Source organism: Cuculus canorus, chromosome 6 (genome assembly GCF_017976375.1).
Source record: "Cuculus canorus isolate bCucCan1 chromosome 6, bCucCan1.pri, whole genome shotgun sequence".
In the NCBI taxonomy this organism is placed as follows: Eukaryota; Metazoa; Chordata; class Aves; order Cuculiformes; family Cuculidae; genus Cuculus; species Cuculus canorus.
This window is the reverse complement of record NC_071406.1, coordinates 1,640,647-1,663,520: the sequence shown is the minus strand read 5'-3', so window position 1 is coordinate 1,663,520 and position 22,874 is coordinate 1,640,647. Positions and strand designations below refer to the sequence as shown.

Sequence of the window (22,874 nt, the reverse complement as noted above, 5' to 3'; positions counted from 1 at the left end):
ATGAAGAACCTACTTTCAGACTGCCCCTGCCTAGGACTTCGCGATGGTCCCAGAAAACAGTTCTACACAAGGGTACCCCTCAATAATAAACCTCAGTTCACTGGTTTGAAGGGAACTGCATGAGATAAAACATTAAGATGTCATTTCATACGTATTTGTAGGAGAGGAAGCATAATTGGTTGCCAGCACTCTAGAACTTCCATGTTTCTGCCATATGTTTAACACATATCCTGGATTTAGAAGTGAAAACATCTTTGTGGAGGGAGAAAAGATTGTAAAAGTGAAAAAAAAACCCCTCTGTTTAACACAAAGTAAACTTCATGGAAGAATAAGTAAGAGTAGCTGCAGCTCTAATTTTCAGCACTGACCTTCACCCCAAGTCACAATTAACATGGAAATAGTCAGAAGCATCAATAATAAAGCTTAGAAAAAACTCCAGGTGACACCTCACCTGGAGTTCTATGGCCCTCAATGTAAGGAGGACATGGAACTGTAGGCGTGGATACAGAGGAGGCCATGAGTTCATCCAAGGGCTGAAGCACCTCTGCTATGAGGACAGGCTGAGGGAGTTGCTGTTGTCCAGCCTGGAGAATAGAAGCCTGCAGGGAGACCTTAGAGCAGCTTCCAGTACTGAAAGGGGCTCCAGGAGAGCTGGAGAAGGGCTTTGATCAGGGTGTGCAGGGATAGGATGAGGGGAGCAGTTTTCAGCTGAGAGAGGGGAGATTTGTATGAGATCTTAGGGAGAAATGTTTTGCTGTTCAGGTAGGGAGGCCCTGGCCCAGGGTGCCCAGAGCAGTGGGGGCTGCCCCATCCCTGGAGGGGTTCCAGGCCAGGTTGGATGGGGCTTGGAGCCCCTGATCCAGTGGGAGGTGTCCCCTGCCTGTGGCAGGGGGTGGCACTGGACGGGCTTGAGGTCCCTTCCAACCCAAACCATTCTATGACTCTACGATAAGTAAACTATTAAAGGCTGAGGATGGGGATAGGAGCAGCCCCCCTACTGCAGAGCCAGGACAATTCCAGTCATGGGCAAATAACTGCACAAACAAGCAATGGGGACTTGGAAAAGGAAAGCATGCACAGATCGTCTTAAAAAATGCCTCCATTCCAGATACTGTCCTTTGTTTTGTGAGGCTCTGTAAGGAAAAATGAAGGTACGTGCTCCAAGTCAGCAATCAGAACCATGAAACACCATGTACAAAGTGTGGGCGTTGAATTGCTTTGATTTAAGGTGGTGACAGCTCAATGAAGCTCTAAAAATGATCAGAAGAAAAGAAGGATCTGAAATGAAACGACTCATAAGGGCATCATGAAAGAGCCGTTAGTCTGTTCTTATTTTGCTCTTATCTCTCTTAGGAAGACAAGGACATAAACAAGCAAAATGAGTAGAAGTGAACCTCAACATCAGGAGGGGACCAAACTGGAAGGAGGATCCTACTCTCCTCTGGTTGAAAGCACCAGAGATCTCATTTGGATGGCTCTTCATTTTGTTCCCCACCAGGAACAGTGAACCCAAAAGCACCATGTATCCTAAATCAGCTTTTACCTGGGATCCAGCTGCAGGAAAAGTCACACCTTCTTCTTTTAAGGATTTAATTGTTGCAGATATTAAGCTACACTGTGGGTCTTTCTGAAATTCTTCTGACCACTCCACCATTAGCGCTTTGAGCTTTTCACATACTTTTGGATGAGCCTAGAAGACAAAATTGCACAGAAAGAGATGCTTGTACCTCAAAATGAACATAAAGAGTTGTTCCCTTTCAGTAAAACTTTACTACCAAAACCATTTTAATATAAATATTCGTAATAACTTCTACTTTCCCATGTTTTCACCTCAACAGTACTGGAGAGATTCAAGCTATCTACCAGCTCTATCCTAACTTTTCTACACCTCCACGTTACTGTGTGTTTGACCTCATTACATCTCATTTGCATTGTTATTCTCCCCCAAACCATGTAAGTTTGTATCATATCCCTTCTCTACCTTTTAGGATCTCCGCTTTCTGCTCCTCAGACGCCAGAACACGTTTCTCCCTGCTGATGCCTCAGATGGCAGGAACTCACAAGACCCTGATCTCTCTAATATCTCTGCATAACATATGCATGTAAGTAAGTCTCCTTGATCCAGATTCTCCCAGAAACAGGAATTACACATTATGGACCATGCCACCCAGTTCATGGAACACTTTATTAGATCCCAAGTTAGGAACCAAGGTGCAGGGATGCAGTCTGGCAAAGGAAGATATTTTCTTGGAGGGGGAGCAAATCAAGACCAAGCTCACACTCTGCCTGCAATTCCTCTGGCTCCCACATTCTTCTCTGGCACAAGAAGAGCCTCTTCAGTTCCCCCTTCCTCCATAGGATTTATGGCTACCCTAAATCCGCACAAGACCACTGATTTCATGCAACACTGCAAATCTGCTGTGCTAGAAACCTCACAGGTGATGATGCACCTTTGGAAAAGCAAGTCAGAGTCAAGTATTGCTTTACTGCATGACTAAGGAACATCCTTCAGCATACATCTCCATAACGTTAAACATCAGCTGCTGTTAATCCTGTAAAAGCCTTAAAAAAACAATACTGGAGCAAAACGAGCAACTCTTCAATAGAGCAGCTCATAGACGTGAAGGCCATTGCAGTACTACGAGGGTAAATCATGGACCAAAGCTCTCCAGACTCTGTACACTTACTGGTTTTGTTGTCAGTTGATTAAAAGTGCAGTTTGAACACAAAGCACCCAAACTAACCTCAGGATACCCGCTGCAAGGAAGGATTCTGGGGCTGCTGGGTTCCCCTGCACTCAGCCTGTCCGGGTAAGAGTCCGGGACTGCACAAATGCAGGGCTTGGCCAAGCACTCTCATTTCAGCGTGGTTCATAGAATCATAGAATGGTTTTGGTTGGAAAAGACCTTTAAGATCATCGAGTCCAACCATCAATCCAGCCTTGCTAAGCTGATCACCAGACCATGTCCCCAACTACAACATCTACTTATCTTTTAAACCTCTCCAGGGATGGGGAGTCCACTCTCCTCCTGTGCAGCCTCTGCCAGTGCCCGAGAACCCTTTCAGTAAAAAAATTCCTCCTGATATCCAACCTAAATCTCCCCTGGTGCATCTCAAGGCCATTGCCCCTTGTCCAGTCACTGGCAGGGAGAAGAGACCAACCCCCACTTCACTACAACCTCCTTTTAGGCTGCTGTCGAGTCGCCATGAGGTCTCCCCTCGGTCTCCTTTTCTGCAGCCTGAACAACCCATCTCTCTCGGCCGCTCCTCACCAGAGTTGTGCTCTAAACCCTCCAGATCACACTGTAAGCCTGCGCCTCACATGTAAACGTACGCTGAGCAGCAAGAACGTTGATGAGTTTGGGCTCAAGCATGCATTGAGCTGAAGGGAGAGCAGTACCTTGAGCAGCTCAGTTCCAGCACAAAGATATTTGTTACACGTGTCTGAACTGATTTGCTTTTGGAGAAAAGGCAGAAAGCACAATTTTGTCCGCTGCCTGAAGATTACTCCTCCAAGTGGGCCAGGGATGGGGGTAAAACAGAAGTGTTTCCCAACAACAACGTAAATTACGGATTCTTTGATGGGATTAAAGGTTTGGGTTTAGGTTCACAAATACTGTCAGACCACGAAGGTCAATGCTGTTTCAGAGAATGGCTAATGAGAACAAAAAGGAGGACTTTAAGACCTATTTTTCTCTACAAAGCAAGAAACAACAGAGCTGTGAACTCATTTGGCTTCCCAGTAACTTTATTAGTTTCCTTAATTGCTTTGCTTAGCCTTTGATGACTCCAGGCCTCCTGTATATCTGATGACTAACTTCTTAACCTATCAGCTACTTTTGTCTTCAAGTGCAGCAGTAATTAGGGGAAAGTTGTTTCTGCTTCTTCAATTCATTACATCCAGATTTAGATCCCACCAGCTGCTCGACCCTAGCCATTCTGGTCCTCCTTTCTTGGCTACCTCCTCATTCCTCAAATCTCTGGAAACTCAGGAAGTTGTTGGAAGACTTGAACCTTTTCCTTGTAAAACTGTGGTTTAACTTGAATACAGTTTTCACTTTGCACTTCAGCTCATGCATTTCATTCAAGTCAAATAAAAAACCTCTTTGAGAAAAGCTGCCTTCACCATTATAGAATTAATTGAGCTTAGAAGAGTCACAGATTTTAACTAAAAATGTGCACGTAATTTTGTAACCATCAGGTATTATCAGCCTGCCTATTTTTTAATATGTTATATTTTCATGGTAAAGATTAAAGGACATAAATTCCAGTGATAAAACAGCCAACAGTGTCTGCAATTGCACCAAACTATAAAACACATATTAACTACACCATTATTTTTGCCAAATCTTTGCTACGGTGAGACAAAGCAAAGGAGTTACCAAGATAATTCACCCCCACTACTTAAGGTTATAAATTTACCTTGTTTATTATACCTCGAGCTTCAGTAGCAAAATCACGCGAACACACTTCTAAGTGAAATATTTTTCCACAGTTTGATACGCAGGCTCCTAAAAGCTGACAACAGAAATAGAGTTGTGAAAACGTGAGAGTGATGAAAATAATCCAAAACAAAAGCATACATAAAAAGTTAAATTTAACCCCCTGTTGTGGTTTGAGCTGAAGTAGGATCAGTTTCTGATTTCAGCTCAGCTTTGTCTGAGTAACTTCACTTTCTGACAGTGAACTGCATGGTTTCCAGCATCGTTTTCAGGCAGGGTTTGTCTCTGGCAGGGATCACACAGGGCACTGGGATGCACAAAGGCCATTCTTTATCCTCATTCCTATAGGAACCAAAGCCATGCTTGAGCTGGTGGAGCCGTAAGTCTAAGAGGCCAAAAAGGCAGCACAGGCAGTCAGGAGAGGTGACCCCAACCTGACCAGCAGAGGATTCCATCCCAGACCCATCACTCTCAGGATAAAACTGAGAGACCAGAGGGTCTTGCTCTCTTCTTTGATGGCTGACATCCATTGAGGACCTTGTCTGCCTGTCTGCCCCCGATTCCAGATCCATGCATTCCTGAACCTAGTTCCCAGCTCCCTCCCAGCCTTGGACCCTTCCCCTCGTTTCTGCTCTGCAGCGTCTGTGGGGATGCAGTCAATAAGGGGCAGGGTGCAATCTCATAGACTTGTAGATGTTTTATTTATTTTCTTATTGTTTTCTTTATAAGTATTTCATTAAAGCTGTAGTTTTAGTTTCCAACCCACAAATCTTTTTCCTCTCATTTCCCTTACCCTGGGGGTAGGGAGGGAAGGGCATTGGGAGCCCAATTGCTCGGTTTTAGCAGGTAAAATTGGCTGGGCTGGGGCTAAGCTGTGACTCCTTCTCTCACACACTGACTTCTAACGAAGATACATCAAGGTACTAATTAATCAGTACACGTTGATGAGCTGCATCACACAGAACAGTACAACGGTTTTTGCAAACAGAGATGGTTTACTCACTGTAAGTGCTTGCAAAGCCACATGGGGAACTTTATGATTCACTCTCTTCATGATGGCTTTAAGGCAATCCTTTGCTCTGAAAGAGGAACAAAGAAACCATTAGTGATAAATGTGACTGAGCTGATCACTGGAACAAATGATACCAGGTACTTGAGCTGGGCAAGCAAATAATACCAGGTGTATTGGAAAAAATGGAACCCAACCTAAACTGTTCCCCGTGCCAGTCTGGAAAAATATGGAATCATGGAATGGTTTGGGTTGGAAGGGACCTCAAGGCCCATCCAGTCCCACCCCCTGCCATGGGCAGTCTCACCAGAGCAGAGGAGCAGAATCCCCTCCCTCACCCTGCTGGCCATGCTGCTTTGGATGCAGCCCAGGACACGGTTGGCTTCCTCGGCTGCAAGTACCCAGCGCTGAACAACTTGTTCCCTTGTGTGCGCTGGGTTGGAACAGACTCTGTTTTACACCGTCATTTTGTATTAATTCCCACAGAACTGCTGACAGGCGATACAGGGGGTGACTGCCGTTAAGTTGGGGAATGGATTCAAGACAGACAACAAAAAAAATGTCCACATAAAAAAGAGAGTGAGGAACAGCGATGATAAAATAAATGGTTATTTTACTGACTACTACAAAGGATCTCTTTGGATTTAATTCAGAAATCGTGCTCAGTTTGCCAGCTCTTGGATTCCATTTTCAAGACAATAAAAATACATACAGATTTTATAATCTGTTTCAGGATAATCTGACGTAAGTACAGAAAAACAAATAGTGCTCCAAACATTACTCTGCTAACAGGTTTCATACTCAAAATGAGCATTAATGACAGGCAGCAGCTACATCATCGAATGCCAGCTAAGAATTCAGCCTATGCACTAGTTCAGGTTTACTTCAACAGTTAAACCACGTTATCCCTCAAAAGATTACCTTCAAGTTCACCAAATGCATTTGGCCATTACAGGATCACTGAGCTGCAAGGTATGTTTCAGTATTGCCCCTCAGGCTAAAGTGATCCCCACTTTTTTCCCCCCTCTCTCCTCTTCCATCACTCCCATTCATAGAATCACAGAATGGGTTGGAAAGGACCTTAAAGCCCATGCAGTTCTCCCCCCTGCCATGGGCAGGGACACCTCCCACTGGATTGGGTTGCTCAAAGCCTCATCCAAGCTGGCCTGGAACACCTCCATTCCTCCTAACGAATACACACAGATGAGTTCCTGATCACAAAGAGCTCACTGTCCTAGCCAGATCATTTTCTGCAGAGAAACTAGTTCACCTTTTCCTCCTGGCACAGTTGCTCTTCAAAATTCATGCAAGATGATTAAATATGAATAACTTGGTCTGCTGTGTAAAACTCCTCCGAACTGGAACGCACTTAACAAATACAAACTGCTCTACTAGAAATCCGGGTGGAACGTTTCTTTCCAAGAATTTTAGAGCCAACTACATGTAACTGTAGAGCTTGCACAAGCCTCAGCTTGGTCACACTTTTTGCATAGCTGACTACAATGAGGATTTTTGAGATGGGTTCTCTCTGGAACAGTGTTTTCCTTCCCCTGAACAAGGAATTACAGGCTGTCACACTGAGATGCCACTTACCCATTAGGAGTACTTCCAACTTTGTCACATATATCCATAATAAGACCCCAGTCTTCACTGGTGTTGTATTCATTCGTAGCCTTTTCTATAAAGAGAACCAAGAGTGATTAAGTGTCACGGCCTGTGAGTTCAGATTCCAGTAAATACACATGGTCTTGGTCAGACAAAAAGAAGACCCCACACACGAAATACTGAGGGGCAGCATCTTCTACAGCTCAGCACCAATTCTTGCTGCCTCGTAAAGTGTTTGGTACCACCTTTCACAGGAGAAAGGCAGTGCTGTGCTAACAGATGTGCAAGTATGTAGAATCATAAAATGTTTTGGGTTGGAAAGGACCTCAAAGCTCATCCATTTCCACCCCCTGCCATGGGCAGGGACACCTCCCACTGGATCAGGGGCTCCAAGCCCCATCCAACCTGGCCTGGAACCCCTCCAGGGATGGGGCAGCCCCCACTGCTCTGGGCAACCTGAGCCAGGGCCTCCCCACCCTCACAGCAAAACACTTCTGCCTAATGTCTCAACTAAATCTTCCTCCTCCCAATTTAAACCCATTCCCCCTCATCTCATCACTCCATGCCCTTGTAGAAAGTCCCTCCCCAGCTTTCCTGGAGCCCCTTGCAGCACTGGAAGCTGCTCTTAGGTCTCCTCACAGCCTTCTCTTCTACAGGTTGGACAACCCCAACTCCCTCAGCCCATCATCATAGCAGAGGGGCTTTGGCCCTCGGATCATCTTCATGGCCTCCTCTGGATCTGTTCAAACAGTTCCATATCCTTCTTCTGTGGGGGATTCCAGAACTACACACAGGCCTCCAGGTGGGGTTTCTTAGAAGATCCAAACCCCAAAACAGCTCTTCAAGGGCGATGTTGTGAATGATGACAAAGGAACTGCTCCTGTACAGCCTGTCTTCAAAGACTTCCATGCTGTGAAATATTTCCCACGGATGTTCCAGGAGGGAAAAAAGGCAAAACCTAACCCCTACTCTTTTGGACTCTAAAGCAAAACCACCTCCTCATTCAACACATTTCTCAAAATAACTTTTTTCTCCTGTATTTTTCAGGAAACCTACCCACCACAGTACAGGCTGAGAAAAACAAACGGCACGGAAGGATTAATGAAGAAAACAGAACGGGGCAACGATAAACAGTTTGCTCTATTGAAAGACTCTAGCCCTAATTAATATCTGCAGCACATCATTCTATATATCAACTGATATGCTTTAATGTTATTTATTTGTGCTTTCCTTTTATGTTTTTATTAGAGCCATGCTATTTTAATCACATGTAAATATTACAGTTCTATTAAAATAGCTCATAAAAAGCAAATTAAATGTTGTAATGCTGCATTTGCTGCCTTAGGATTTAATTATAGCCTCCCAATTTAAAGTACGAACTAAATTCAAAGGTAAGCCCGTTCAGATTTTTACTTGATATATAAATCCCATCAGAACGCACTTCATAATGGCAATATCATCATCAGTGCTTACGTAGAATTTTACTTTGATAAAAGAAGCCGCTAAACCCCTTTGGGACCGCGTATTTTAAAGACTTCAGCAGATTAAAGCAGAACACGATGGTCGCTCCTTATTACTGCGATGGTGTTCTGTGATAGCAGCTGCTCCAAAACCACAGAGCTTGCTGACAGCAATACTACTGCAGGATAAACCCAATTTCACGTGTGAAGTTAAGCACCTTCACTGATAATCAGCTTCTCTACTTTGTTTTGCAGTCAAAAGCTGCAGCAATACTGGCTCAGCAAAAAGGCTTACCCTGACCAAACACAAGGGCAAGAGCCAACAGTGTCTCTAAAACTCATTTGTTGCAGGTGTAAAAAAGCGGAGCAAGGAGGGGGAATGGAAACGAGCAATTCTGGCCACTGATGATCTTTACAAGCCAGATTGACTACTTAGAGGAAGCAAATACAATGTAGAAAGCATGTTCCTACAGCACAACTCTTCTCAAACTTAACCACAAAGAATATAATTGTTAAATTTTCTGCTAAGCGCATCAATGTTTTTAGGACACCAACATAAAATTTGTCACTTGTTCTCAAAAATAAATGAGCACCGGCAATTTTAAATACTATAACATTCAATTTATTAAAAAAAATAAACAACCCAACGCCCATATGCACATTTTCTGGGTATGTGAACCTGAAGTACAAAACAACCATAGAAGACCAGCAAAATGCCATGCTTGGTGCAGAGAACTTAAGCCTGGCGTTTCCTACCAAGCTTTGCCAGCTAAACTGCTTTTTAAGAGCATCGCCTTGCAGGTGGCTTTAATGGTTTTAAATTGGCGGGGGAAGATTTAGACTAGACATTAGGAAGAAATTCTTCATGATGAGGGTAGGGAGGCCCTGGCCCAGGCAAGTTGTAGCAGAGTGGATACTGAAGTTCTCCTGGACCCTTAGAGCAAATCACAATTGGCTTTGCCTGCTGTGACAGCAGATGTCGCACCCTATCCTGATGTTCCGAGATATCCTGATCAACTCTTCCACTGCAAACATAAGGCTTCATGTTCACCAGGTATCTCTGAGACATTTTAAACTCCGCACCTTCTAAACCACAGCTCCCGTAACTCTTAGTGCTACTTGTGTTCCTACATGGATGCGCGTCAAACACAAACTCCCCCCCTCCGGTATCTCTCAGCCTATTCCAGGAGCAGTCGAAGTGCTGGTGAGAATATGAAGGCCGCCCCACAGCAAACTCTTACAGCTTTTGAGTTTTGCTTCACTGCCAGCATGACAAATTCAACAGCATCTGTTTTTTTGCTTAACATGAGCTGAAGCTGAAGAATAACCTTGAAGAAGTACCTCACAGATGCTGCGACGTGGACTTTGTTCAGAACAAACGGACGTGGGAGGATACATTTTCCAAGATTTTTTCAGCACTAAAAGAATATAAACTTGAAAACAAGCTAGGACTTATGCTCCACCACCCTCTAATTAATAAATGAACGCTAGACTCAAGATTACTTCTCTAGAAATAATAACAAAACAAAACATGCTTCTTTTTATTGCTGCTTGGCATATTTTTAAACACCCAAAAAGAATTAAATCGCACAATTAATCATTTCTAACTGGATCGGTTCCTTGATCTGATTTGCCGTACAGCTGTATGTAAAAGCTACGCCAACACGGAGAGGAGATAGCACTGAAAGTAGCAGCTGGGGAGGGGAAGGGAGCTGTTTACCGATATCTCTGCCAAAAGAAGAGATGCTTGTCAAGCTGCCGCTTTAAAATTCTGTCACTGGCTCCCCCCAAAGAGAAGGTAACACTTCACTACCGCGTGCTAATGCCAAGTTTATCAGAACTGGCCCTCTGCACCACAACATCCAGAAGGTGAGCTGAATGCCACCCTTTCTAGCCTAACTGCATGAGCTCTTACCCCCTTTTTCCCAAGAAAGGGATGGGTAACACCCAGAAATAAGGCCAAAAGGCAGGAAAAAAAGACAACTATTGAGGACTGCAACTGGGCAACACATGGCAATCCTGAAAAGCCTCCCTGTTTACATCTGCTCAAACATCAAGTCCTCAGTCTCCAACGTCAAACTGTCCCAGATCTGCATTCATGATTAAGCGTGCTACAGCACGTTCACTCTTACAGGCCCAGGGCAACGAAACAGAGCTCGCAGCCTCCAGACAGCCCTGCTCTCAAAGCCAGTTGCATTTGCAGCAATGCACAACTAGCACCAGCATTCCTCAGGCGTGCAAATCTGCCAGGAACACATCCCATTTCCAATGCCACGCTGAGATATACCAATGCCATACTGCAGGTATGTCTAAGGTCTTTCTACACTCACAAAGGCAAGAAGCAAGGAAGACAGTAGGAACAGCTATGGAAACAAACTACTCTGACCATGGAAAGGGAGAAAAAAAAGGGAACTGCAGGAACCTCATGGCCTCCAGAATTCCCAAAGCACGATATCGGCACCCCAAAAGTTCTGCGGGAATCTCTGCTGAGATAACCAATACAACACCTGCACTCCTCCCAAAAGCATACTGCGTGGTTACAGAACACAGATCTCTCACTGGCTGCTGCTGCTGGAAATCTATATTCCATTTAATGCACAGCGGCAGCGTTTGACACTGACACAGACACATCAGCGATCCTGCTGTCAACTGCGCTACCTCTGTGCTGCCCAGCACACGCAGCCTTCAAACATGCAGAATATCTTGTTATTTCAGTCCTGAATTCCCTTCAGCCAGGCTTGCCAACAGGGCCCAACAACATGTCAGTTAAAAAAAAAAACATATGAGAACCTAACATGTTTTCCAACTGTATCAAATCATGCTAGAAATGGAGAAAAAACAAGCACTGATCTATAGAATCATGGAAACGTTTGATTGGAAAAGACCTTTGAGATCATCAAGTCCAACCACCCCTGTCCACTACTAAACAAGATCCCTGAGCACCTCATCCACCTGGTTTTTAAACCCCTCCAGGGATGGGGACTCCACTACCTCCCTGGGCAGCCTCTGCCAGGGCCTGAGAGCCCTTTCAGCGAAGAAGTTTTCCTTGATGTTCAGTCTTAACCTGCCCTGGCGTAACTTAAGGCCATTTCCTCTTTGTCCTATCGCCTGTTCCTTGGGAGCAGAGCTCAGCATCCACCTCACCACAATCTCCTCTCCAAGAGCTGCAGAGAGTGATGAGGTCTCCCCTCAGTCTCCTCTTCTCCAGACTGAACAGCCTCAGGGTCCTCAGCCGCTCCCATAACCCCTGTTGTTCTCCAGACCCTTCCCCAGCTCCATTCCCTTCTCTGGACACGCTCCAGCCCATCAACGTCCTTCTTGGAGTGAGGGGCTAAAACTGAACCCAGGATTTGAGGTGTGGCCTCACCAGTGCCAAGTCCAGGGGAACGATCCCTTCCCTGCTCCTGCTGGCCACACCATGGCTGATCCAAGCCAGGATGCTGGTGGCCTTCTTGGCCACCTGGGCCACTGCTGGCTCGTGTTCAGCCACTGTCGACCAACACCCTCAGGGCCTTTTCCACCAGGCAGCTTTCCAGCCTCTCTTCCCCACACCTGGAGCTACACGAGGTTGTTGTGGCCCAAATGCTGGACCTGTCCTTGGCCTTGTTGAACCTCATTGCATTGGTCGCAGCCCTTCAATCCATCATTGACTTAGCACAAAACTTCTCAGCTAGACATTTCTACAGACTAATTTGCCCACCAAAGCCATGTGAAAAAATCTTGCCTGCACAGATATTTCACCTTTTACACAGGGCCATTCTAAGCAAAAACAGAGTTCATACCTGAAAAATGAATGACAAAAAAGCCCGAGGACTACTCCAATTGCTGTATTTCAGACGATAAAGCAGAACCACATGCATGAAAACCAGAAATTTAATCCCACGCACCTTCATCTGTTTACTTTGCCTTTGTTTAACCAAATTAGAGAATTGCAGCTTTGATTTAATTAGTAATTACAGACACGATGACACTACAGTCACAGGACTTGTATTTCCAGTAATGCTGCGTGGCTCACTGGTCCTTGCAGAAAAGGCAACCCCGCTTGTCATGATCCCAGCTCCCTTTTCGTGTCACTCAATATTATATCCCAGAAAATTGGATCAAAGAACATTAAAACAACTTTTTGCAATGTAAATCCAGTTCACTGAGATGGCTTTTTGAGATATAATTTTGTTTCATTGAGTCAACCAACCAAGAACCTGAAAAGCAAACAATTCCATTTATCAAGCAATCTGGAAGCTACAAGAAAAACATGGAAGAGACTAGGGAGTGGTTAACAGAGACTCCTGCTCCAGAGCCTGGAAAGCACCAAAACAAAAGTTACCAGCAGTCACATATTGCACAACAAAACATCCCTCATGATATAATTAGAACAAAAAAAAAAAAGCAGGGCTCTGATATATTAAAAACAATAATCGAGGCATGGCTGGGCAAGCAGATGAGTAAATATCTCAAAAGTGTCAAAGAGATGCCATAAAATTGCAGAATCAAAATGTAGGAATTGTAATCAGTCCAATCGAGGTAAAGCTACAGACTAAAGACTGGGAAATACTGTTCCTAGATTTAAAAAAAACAAAGAAGCACCCAACCAGCACCAAAAAAATCCAAACAGAATGTCCTGAAGTATTTGCTAGCCTCAAGACCAAGTGTTGGAGACTGGAACAATTCTAGATTGAGATATGAAGGGGAAACGGGGTGAACTGTAGGGGAAAGCAGCTCCTCTTCCAAGGGCATCTTGTCAAAGGCCAATCTAACATCAAGCATCTGCTGGACTGCAGAGAAACATTCCACAGGAGGAACGTGAAAGGTACAGGTCTGGGATTGCTCCATGAGTAATGTAAAGCACTCCATTGGGAGTGGGCAGAGATTACTCCCCAAATCCCTCAAAAATCCACCCTGGAAACACTGTTAACATATCCTGGCTGACAGTAGGGGTAAGGGTCTTACCAGGAAGCTGGCGGAAAGTGGATCAAGTTATCCATCAATAAAGGGAAAAGCTAAAACGTGAGATGAGGGGAAATGTAAACCCTCAAGCACTGGATGAGGTAGAAGAAGGAAACGGTTAGAAGGACAAAATGCAAATCCACACAGAATCAAGAAAAAATTCTCATGAAACCAAGTGCTCAGCAGTTGGAAACCAGAGCAGAACAACGAGTATGCTAAGCTCCAGCAGGAGAGGACACAGGGCGCCAAGGCAAAGCAGCCTCAAGAAGGAAAACCCAGTCCTAGAGTGAAACCTGCCAGGTAAACACTTCAGCAAAGCACAAGGAAGCATGAAATGCTATCGTAGAAGCTACCAGCCACTGAAACTACACAGAAAAGACCTACTCTCCCGTGATCACACTGAAGATCTTACGAAAGAAGTCTGATTAAAGAGATGATGAAAGGGAACATGCTTGTTTTCTATTGAAGAAGCAACTGCTTCAGAGAGGAGGGCTAGTAAAGAGGAAGGAAAACAGCAAGTGAAGATGAACTAACAATGAACAGATTGAAACAGGAAATTACAAAGCTTCTCCCACTCTAAAAAGCTCAAGTTTCAGGGTATCCTCTCAACAAGAAAAACAGATGAAAGAAACCATACTCAAACACCATTCTGTAGGTTAATCTCACACACTGTAACTACACACGGAGCAACCAAAGCAGATGCCCAGGAAATGAGAATCTATGCAAGCCTGCTGAAAAAAAACCCCCACACAGGTTTAGAACCAAGGGAGCAAACCCGGCAGCTGTGGCAAAGCAGAAGTGCCTTTACTTACATTTTCTACAGGTGCCCCAGGGAAAGAGCAGTACAAGATGTTTGGTCTGAAGAGAGAGATGGATCAAGCTCACTGCTAGCAAAAGCAGAGTACTGTCCATCCCACTGACCTCTGCTCCTCTCTCACCACCACTTCACAGTCTTTCCTGCACTGATTCAAGTAAACAAACTAACTCCTCGCCTTCACAGATGATACAGCTCACCAGCCAAAAACTGCCTTCTGGCAAACTACTTTTCTACCAAAACCAGCTGAATCAGCTCATTGCAGAATCAAAACCACACAATTGGGTGGATGGGGCCATGGAAAACGGGATGGGGCCTCCTTCCCCGCAGCACCCAGTGGACAGCTGGGCCCAACTATTTTCTTCATACATATCTTTTTTTTTTTTTTTTAAAATGAGAAAGGAAACAAAATGTGAAAAAGCTGAATTGTGGCAGATGAAAACCCACTCATGTGATTACTGCGAGACAAAGTGCAGACCACTGATGTTTGATGTTCTGGATAGCCAAATTCACAATGGAGTCATAACTGTTTAAAGAGATCCTTATGGCAAACAGTGAGTGAAGAGGAAGCCACGGAGATAATCTGAGGGCTGGAGCACCTCCCATATGAGGACAGGCTGAGAGAGTTGGGGCTGTTCAGCATGGAGAAGGCTGCAGGGAGACCTCAGAGCACCTTCCAGTACTGAAAGGGGCTCCAGGAAAGCTGGTTCTTGGTCAGGGAATGCACGGAGGGGACCAGGGGGAATGGTTTTCAGCTGAAAGAAGAGAGATTGAGATGAGATCTTAGGAAGAAATGTTTTGCTATGAGGGTGGTGAGGGGAAATTGGAGAGAAGATTTGGACGAGGCATTAGGAGGAAATTCTTCACGCTGAGGGTGGGGAGGCAGTGGCCCAGGGTGCCCAGAGCAGTGGGGGCTGCCCCATCCCTGGAGGGGTTCCAGGCCAGGTTGGATGGGGCTTGGAGTCCCTGATCCAGTGGGAGGTGTCCCTGCCCATGGCAGGGGATGGGACTGGATGGGCTTTGAGGTCCCTTCCAACCCAAACCATTCTCTGATTCTCTGAGTACGTGCAGCTGCTCTGGCAAGTTTCTGCTTTCATTTCAATCATAGGTGAATGTCAAAAATCTCACGGTAGTTTGTGAAAAGAAAGGGAACGCTTTTACTACACAAACTCTGCAGAAACATAAGAAAACAGAACAACTTAAGGAAAACGGAACAGGGTGGCAATATGAGCACTCCCAACAATGCCTTCTGTCTGCATACATCATGGCCTTGACAAAAATCCCAGGAATGTTACATTCTTCTCTTACTTAAATTCCAGTACAAGAAGAAACACAAATCTCACTCTAAATTTAATTGATTTAATGGTGCTTTGATTCAGAACATGCGTTGTTTAAAAAATACAAAACAAGCAAAAAACACCCAGAGAAAAAGTTTGGTGCCCAAGGAAACCCAGGATGGCACAACACCACAAGGCAAAGCAGCCTGTTCCCTGCTGCACCCTGCAACGGTACCAGCTCCAGCCAAAGCTGCTCTGTGGTTCTGTAATGTGGGAAAGCACAGCCCACCTTGGCCACAGAATGGTGCTTCAGCATCAGGAACCCAGAAAGGCACGAACAGGGCTCCTACCGGCATCACCATAGTTGGTGCTCACTTGGAGCCCTGCCCCACACCCACAAACCCTAAACACACACCAACTACATGGAAACCTGGCAGAGGGAGCAGCTTCCTGGGAAGGGAAGTGCCAGTGGGACACCTCACAAGGGCCCTGTCTCAAGGCGGCCCATGAAACACAACCTCAGCTAGCTAATCACAACGGGTCAAACTGTGCAGCCTACCCAGCAGCCTGGGACACCGCCATCCCATTGAGAACAGCTCTTCCCATGGGGAACAGCCATGAAATGGTTTGGGTGGGAAGGAAGCTCAAAGCCCACCCAGTCCCACCCCCTGCCATGGGCAGGGACACCTCCCAGTGGATCAGGGGCTCCAAGCCCCATCCAACCTGGCCTGGAACCCCTCCAGGGATGGGGCAGCCCCCACTGCTCTGGGCACCCTGGGCCAGAGCCTCCCCACCTGAACAGCAAAACATTTCCACCTAAGTTCTCATCTCTATCTCCCCTCTTTCATCTGAAATCCGTTCCCCTCATCCTGTTCCTGCACTCTCTGATTAAGAGCCCCTCCCCAGCTTTCCTGGAGCCCCTTTCAATACTGGAAGCTGCTCTAAGGTATCCTCAGTGCCTTCTCTTCTCCAGGCTGAACAACCCCAACTTTCTCAGCGTGTCTTCATACAGGATGATCATCTCCGTGGCCTCCTCTGGACACGCTCCAACAGCTCCATATCCTCCCTCTGCTGAGGACTCCAGAACTGGACAAAAGGCTCCAAGTGGGGTCTCACAAGAGTGGAGCAGAGGAGCAGAATCCCCTAGTGTGACCCAGGGCCATGGCCTTTACCCATGTTCCTCCTCCTTGCTCAGGAGCGTAGAACCCACCACGGTGGGTGGAGGTGGTGTAGCAGAAAGGGGGGGAGAAGGGGCAGGAAAGGAGGGAGAAGGGGCAGGAAGGGGGAGAAGAAGGAAGAGGAAAAGGAAAAGAAGAAGGAAGGGGAGGAGGAAAAGGAGGTGGAGAAGAAGGAGGAGAATGCTCCCAATTCCCCGTCAGGGCTCTGCTTTCGCAGTGGCAGGAACGCTTGGACTCGATGATTTCTTATGTCTTGTTCTAGGCCAAACGATTCTGAGACTCGACGAGAAGGCGGCACTGGAGGAAGACGAGGCCGCCAGCCCTGCGGCCTCCTTCCCTCCCCTCTCCTCTCCTCTCCCTGCGAGGGTCCCGTGCCCGCCCGACCCCCTCGCTCACCCACGTCCTGCTCGAAGGGGTTGGGGGCAAAGAGCGGCATCGCGACCCCCTCCGCCGCCTCAGCCCGGCCTCCACCTCCGCCGCCACAGGCCCCGACGCCGCCTCAAGCCCCCGGGGCTGCCCCGCGCCGCGCCTGACGCCGCGGACAGCCCCGCCCCCCCGGGGCATTCTGGGGCGGGGCTGGCCGCGGCGTCAGGCGCGGTGCGGGGCAGCCCGTACGACGGGGGCCTTCGCGCGGTCTCTGCCACGCGAGTCTAGAGCACGCCCCCCTCCTCTGCGCCTGCGCTAGGCGTGTCCGCCATGTTGGGGGGGGCGGGGGAGGGGGAGCTGCCCAGTGTGCAAACCGCGTGCAGGGGGGCTGTTAGTGGGGAGGGGAGATCTTGCTCCAAAAGGTGGAATGTGTTTGATTTGATCTGAAATAAAGTTCATCGAAGCCGCCGTAGCGTTTGAAAGTTAGACAGAATGAACCCCTGGCAGCGTTTTGTGGGGTTGTAGCATGACTTTTCAAATAGTGTTTTTCCCAACACTATCGCGTCTTGTGTTCAGTCTGATCAGTGCTGAACAGATGTGTCTTCTTCTGTAATCCCCTCTGTTTGCAGTCCTTCCCCAACTCAAACACAGGGTCAGGCAGAGCTAGCTCCAAAACTCCGAATTACCAAGAGATTTGACTGTTGGAAGTTCATACTAACATTTCTCCCTAAGATCTCATCTCAATCTCCCCTCTTTCAGCTCAAAACCGTTCCCCTCATCCTCTCCCTGCCCTTCCTGATCGAGAGCCCCTCCCCAGCTTTCCTGGAGCCCCTTTCAGCACTGGAAGCTGCTCTAAGGTCTCCCCACAGCCTTCTCCAAGCTGAACAACCCCAACTCTCTCAGCCTGTCCTTGTACGGGAAGTGCTCCAGCCCTTGGATCATCTCTGTGGCCTCCTCTGGAGTTGGTGGAACAGGTCCAAGTCCTGTGCTGACAACTCCAGAACTGAACGCATTCTATGGTCCTGTGATCTTAAAGGTCTTTTCCAACCCAAACCATTCTATGAGTCTATGAGTTTTGGAACATGCCCAGTCATTCATTTCAGAGCTTCATCTCAGAGCGGTCGTGATCCTGAGTCATCGTCCGGGTGGTGTCAGCGCGTGAGTCAGAGCTGGGTTTGGAGCCTTCCACCAGAGAACTCGTGGAAAAATGAGGCACTGCAGCATGACAGTGGCTCTGCTTCTGTTACAAAGGTTGAACTTTGAGAGCAAGATTCCTGCAAGGTTGTTCTGTGATTCACTGCCTGCTCATCTCACATTCCTGGGACACATTCCTTTCCTCAGCTGTGACATGCCAGTATAAAACCTAAGATTTTCATTTACACATGGGGAAGTTTTTATCAGATTTTGTAGGGAATTCTAGATTAGATATGCAAAATCAAACACTGATGTTTCTTCAAAACTGACAGCAGAGTTCGTATTTCTTGAACATTTTGCACATCAGAAGCATTTTAAACCATTTGGCACCTACGCCAGAAGGGGTTTACGCGATGCCCTGTGCTTTTCTTTGATTATGAAATGGCATTAGCAGACCCCTGCCTGGCTGTATCGCTCCTGCCTATCCGTGGTCCAGACTCCAAGAGAGTTTCCATTTTATTCCCATTTTCCAGGGTTTGCACTGTCGTCTCGATGGAGTTCTGTGTTTCATTCCCGTTTTCCAGGGTTTGCAAGGTCTGCAGGTGGCACCGTTGCCTCGTGCTCACAGCACCGTCACCCATCCCGAACTGCTGGAAGCGAACCCTTTCTGTCAGGTTTTTAAGGCAAAATGGAGCACCTTTCCCTCTGTCTTAAATTTACTAATTAGGTTGAAACATACAATTTCACTTAATGAATCAGACTGGATAAAAATAGCATTAATTTGTTTAATTGCTTTAAAAAGGAAGGATGAGTCAATTTGTGCAGAAGTGCACTGTACACTAATGCTGTCTGCCTGAAAGAGACAATTTTAATGAGTTCTGTGTAATTCAGGACAATGAGTTTCCTCTCTTTTTTCACTCTGTGGTGTCGCATGTGGAGTAGGAATCACAGCAGCCACGTGCGCCAAGAAATGAGTGGCTTTTCCTGTTCTTCACACCCTGGAACACCGTTTTTGTTGCATCGGTATCAAATCAAATGTCACAAATCAGAGCACCTCCTGTATAAGGACAGGCTGAGAGACAAGGAGACCTAATAGAGACCTTCCAGTACCTGAAGGGGCAACCAGAAAGCTGGAGGGGGGCTGTTTACAAGGACATGGAGTGATAGGATGAAGGGCAGTGGCAAGGGGTGGAACTGGATGGGGTTTAAGATCCCTTCCAACCCAAACCATTCCATAATTTCTATGACTCTATGAGATGAAGGGCTGGATGGGTCCGTCTGTCCTGAGCCTCGTCCCCCAGGTTCGAGCAGTCGTGCAGGAACCTGCAGCCCAGAAATGTTTACAGAACTTCTGTGCTAGATGACACCACAACCACAGCCACAGGACATTTCCCAATGGGAAAACCCACATCCCACAGTAAATGATATAATCCGCAGTAACAATAAGACCCAAGAACAGAAAAGAAAGTATTAGGGCATTGCCAGTTATGCTGAGCCCTGCAGGAATAAACTGTTCATCAGGAGAGCTCCTAGGAAGCATGAGAGGGGAGGGCAGGAAAACAACTGTTTAAAAAGTTCTTTCCAAATAATTTTTTCCAGACGGATGGATCAGCCAGGCTTTGTAGGGCACTGAAGCTTCCCCCTCCACGTCGCCCTGTCACGACCCTGAGGTTCCCTGCTCTTTTCTTGTAACAATGTGCTGTCATTATAGTTAATCTCAAGCCTTAACTTCTGCAACAGAGATTTTAAAGGAAAACTTATATCATTTAAAGCGTTTGCTTTTAGAAAACCTGGGCAACTATGGAGAAGCTTTTTCCTAGTGCACAGAAGCAACTTGCTAAGGCTTCGGGCTTTGTTCTGTGCCTGCCTGGGCTCTCTGTGTTTCTCCAGCTGCCCTCTCGTTTACTTTGCGGTTTACCGAGATATTTTTTTTCTTCTTTTTATACCAGCCTCCCTTCCCTGGTGCTCTGTGTAGGAGTCATGCAGAGAGGGAAACGGATTAAACAGAGAAATGCTGACAATGGCTCTGTACAAAGCATTTCAAGATGTACGTGAGGACTCTCCCCCTCTGTTCTTCCGTCTCTCCTCTTCGATGATGCTCACACCAAAGGGAGCTGGTGAGAAGCACACATTTTAAAGTGTTATTGTTCTGCTTTTGGGGCTCTCTGTGCAGCCTTTGTACCCGTCAGGCCCTCACATGAGAAACGATGCTGCATTAAATGTTTGCTTGGTCGTTTTTAATAACAAATTTTACTGTATACACAGGCTGAGGCCACCGAGATGGAACGTACGCTTGCTGTTTAAAGACTTTGATGCATGATTGTTAGGTTTGCTTTGGCTTTTGTTAGTCAGCTCGGGCACTCCGATTTCCTCATAAAAGCTTCTCCGACCCTTTTCCAGGCACAGCCGTTGCAGCACGCTTGGTGTTAACTGGGTTACGTTCATTTTTCTACTCATAGGCTGTATTTTCTTCTACCTGTTGTTACGCAGTGGGAGTTATCTGCCGTGGAGGGGAAAGAGGGAGAGAGAACAGGCAGCCAAAATGGATGCATCCCGCATGTCCCTACTTCTTTCATGCACAGCACCCACCCAGCATCTAAATCCAACAGGCATCAGATGCAGAGAGACAATTTCAGTGGCAAAGGGCCTGGGTAATGGACTTTGACCTGGGGTCTTAGCATCTCCTTCCAATAATAGCCTCAGCCAGGGCAGAGTTGTCCCAGCAGGATTGGTAGCTCCTTCTGGAGTAGCAAGAAGACCTGAGCCTTGGACATTTACAATCACAGAATCATGGAGTGGTTTTGAGTTGGAAGGGACCTCAAAGCCCATCCAGTCCCACCCCTGCCATGGGCAGGGACACCTCCCACTGGATCAGGGGCTCCAAGCCCCATCCAACCTGGCCTGGAACCCCTCCAGTGATGGGGCAGCCCCCACTGCTCTGGGCACCCTGGGACAAGGCCTCCCCACACTCATTGGGAAGAATTTCCTCATCTCCTGCTTGGCCCTGGAGTAGCTTCTGATATGGGGGTGCTGGGCTCCCTCTTTCCAGTAGGGGACTCTACAAAGAAATGTCCAGCACACTCTGAGGCTTTGGTCCATGAGTCTCTGGGAGGTGCTTTTCTGGTGGTGTAGGCTTCTGGGGATGCTTACAGCGCTCTGCAGTGGTACATGAAAGCACACAGTATCTGTGAGAGGTGAGAGCTCAGGCAAGAACATGTAAAGCTGGGGCATTACCTCCTCCTCTATGCTGTGACTCTCTGTGGTGGAACAGCAACGCTGTCTTGGGGCTCTGCATAGTGTTCATCCCCCTTGGTTGTGCCTTCACGGAGTACATCACAGTCAGGTGGAGTAGGCTTTATATGAGGCCATCTTTCCTACCCACCCATCCCCTCCTGCCAGCAGTCAAGACGAAGTAAGTGTTTTGGTGCATAGGATAAGCGTTCCAGTAATCCAGTAGGAAATTTGCCTCCAATAAGGGCTTTCTTTCCATGATGGGTCATGTTGGGAGCTCCAGTGTCCATCCCATGAGGCAGGAGATTCTATGCCAGAGTCCTGGGTTTGGTCAATGAATATCCCTGCCTTTGGCACCATTTGGCCTCCCAGACACATCCCCATGTCTGAATCCGTGTACACTAGGCAGGAATGCGGCTGTCGGGCGATCCCAATTGTTTCACAGTGCAAGCCAAATTTTGGATCAGATGCTTCCTCTCATGAGCTCCAAAGTTCAATGCCCTTTCACTGCCAGCATTCCTGCCCTGAATGAAAAATGCCGGTCCGCTGCTTTGCATCTCGTTATCCGGTGGCAGCGTGCGCCCAGACAGCGTGTAAGCGATTCTTTTGGCGGGACCGGCAACCAGATTTGGATCTGTCTGCATCTCCATCACTGGGGCTGCAGTCAGCACGTTGGGAACTTCACACTCCTTCAGGATTGACATAGCCCAAAATCTATGAGTTTCGAGGCTGCCTGGTGAGGCTGCCTCGTGCTTTTCAGAGCTGTGGTTGCAAATGGTCCAAACTCAGTGCTGGTCAACGAGACTGCACATTGTTTTGGGATGCTCAGAGAACCATGGAATGGTTTGGATTAGAAGGGACCTCAAAGCCCATCCAGTTCCACCCCCTGTCCTGGGCAGGGACACCTCCCACTGGATCAGGGGCCCCAAGCCCCATCCAACCTGGCCTGGAACCCCTCCAGGGATGGGGCAGCCCCCACTGCTCTGGGCACCCTGGGCCAGGGCCTCCCCACCCTCACATTAAAGCTCATCCAGTTCCACACCCCCCTTCCATGGGCAGGGACTCATCCTAACCCAAGACTTAGTATCCAGACATGCTGTGCCTTGAAGTGTCTAATTAGCAAGGCAGTCTAGCATATGCAAATGTACATTTTTAATTAGTTTGGAGCACATCCAACCACCTGTACGAATGTTGAAGCAGGGGAGAGGATGGAGCACCACAGCTGCACCCCAGAGAGTCGGGCATCATGTCAGAGGCGCCTGCTTCATCCTGGGCATCCTGTTCTCAGCCATCAGCTGACTGCGCATTACACAACATCTCCTCGGTGCTGCCGGTCTTGTTCCAGTCCTGCAATAGAAAAACAGAACAAATCCAAGCAGAGCCGCGACAAAGAGAGAGGCGGGAGGTCATGAGG

At 47.2% G+C, this 22,874-nt stretch overlaps 1 protein-coding gene across 1 annotated transcript in view; it reads right to left on the bottom strand.

Annotated features, from left to right (window-relative positions):
* STAM2 (signal transducing adaptor molecule 2) overlaps positions 1-17,273 on the bottom strand; it is a 29,937-nt gene extending 12,664 nt beyond the window's left edge. The window contains exons 1-5 of the mRNA XM_009557425.2: positions 17,126-17,273; positions 7,045-7,129; positions 5,446-5,521; positions 4,423-4,518; positions 1,544-1,690 (exon numbers count right to left, since the gene is read on the bottom strand). Of these exons, the coding sequence (XP_009555720.2) occupies positions 1,544-1,690; positions 4,423-4,518; positions 5,446-5,521; positions 7,045-7,129; positions 17,126-17,165 (444 nt within the window). The 5' untranslated portion in view covers positions 17,166-17,273. The remainder of the gene's footprint in view (positions 1-1,543; positions 1,691-4,422; positions 4,519-5,445; positions 5,522-7,044; positions 7,130-17,125) is intronic.
* Between the last annotated feature and the right edge of the window lie 5,601 nt (positions 17,274-22,874).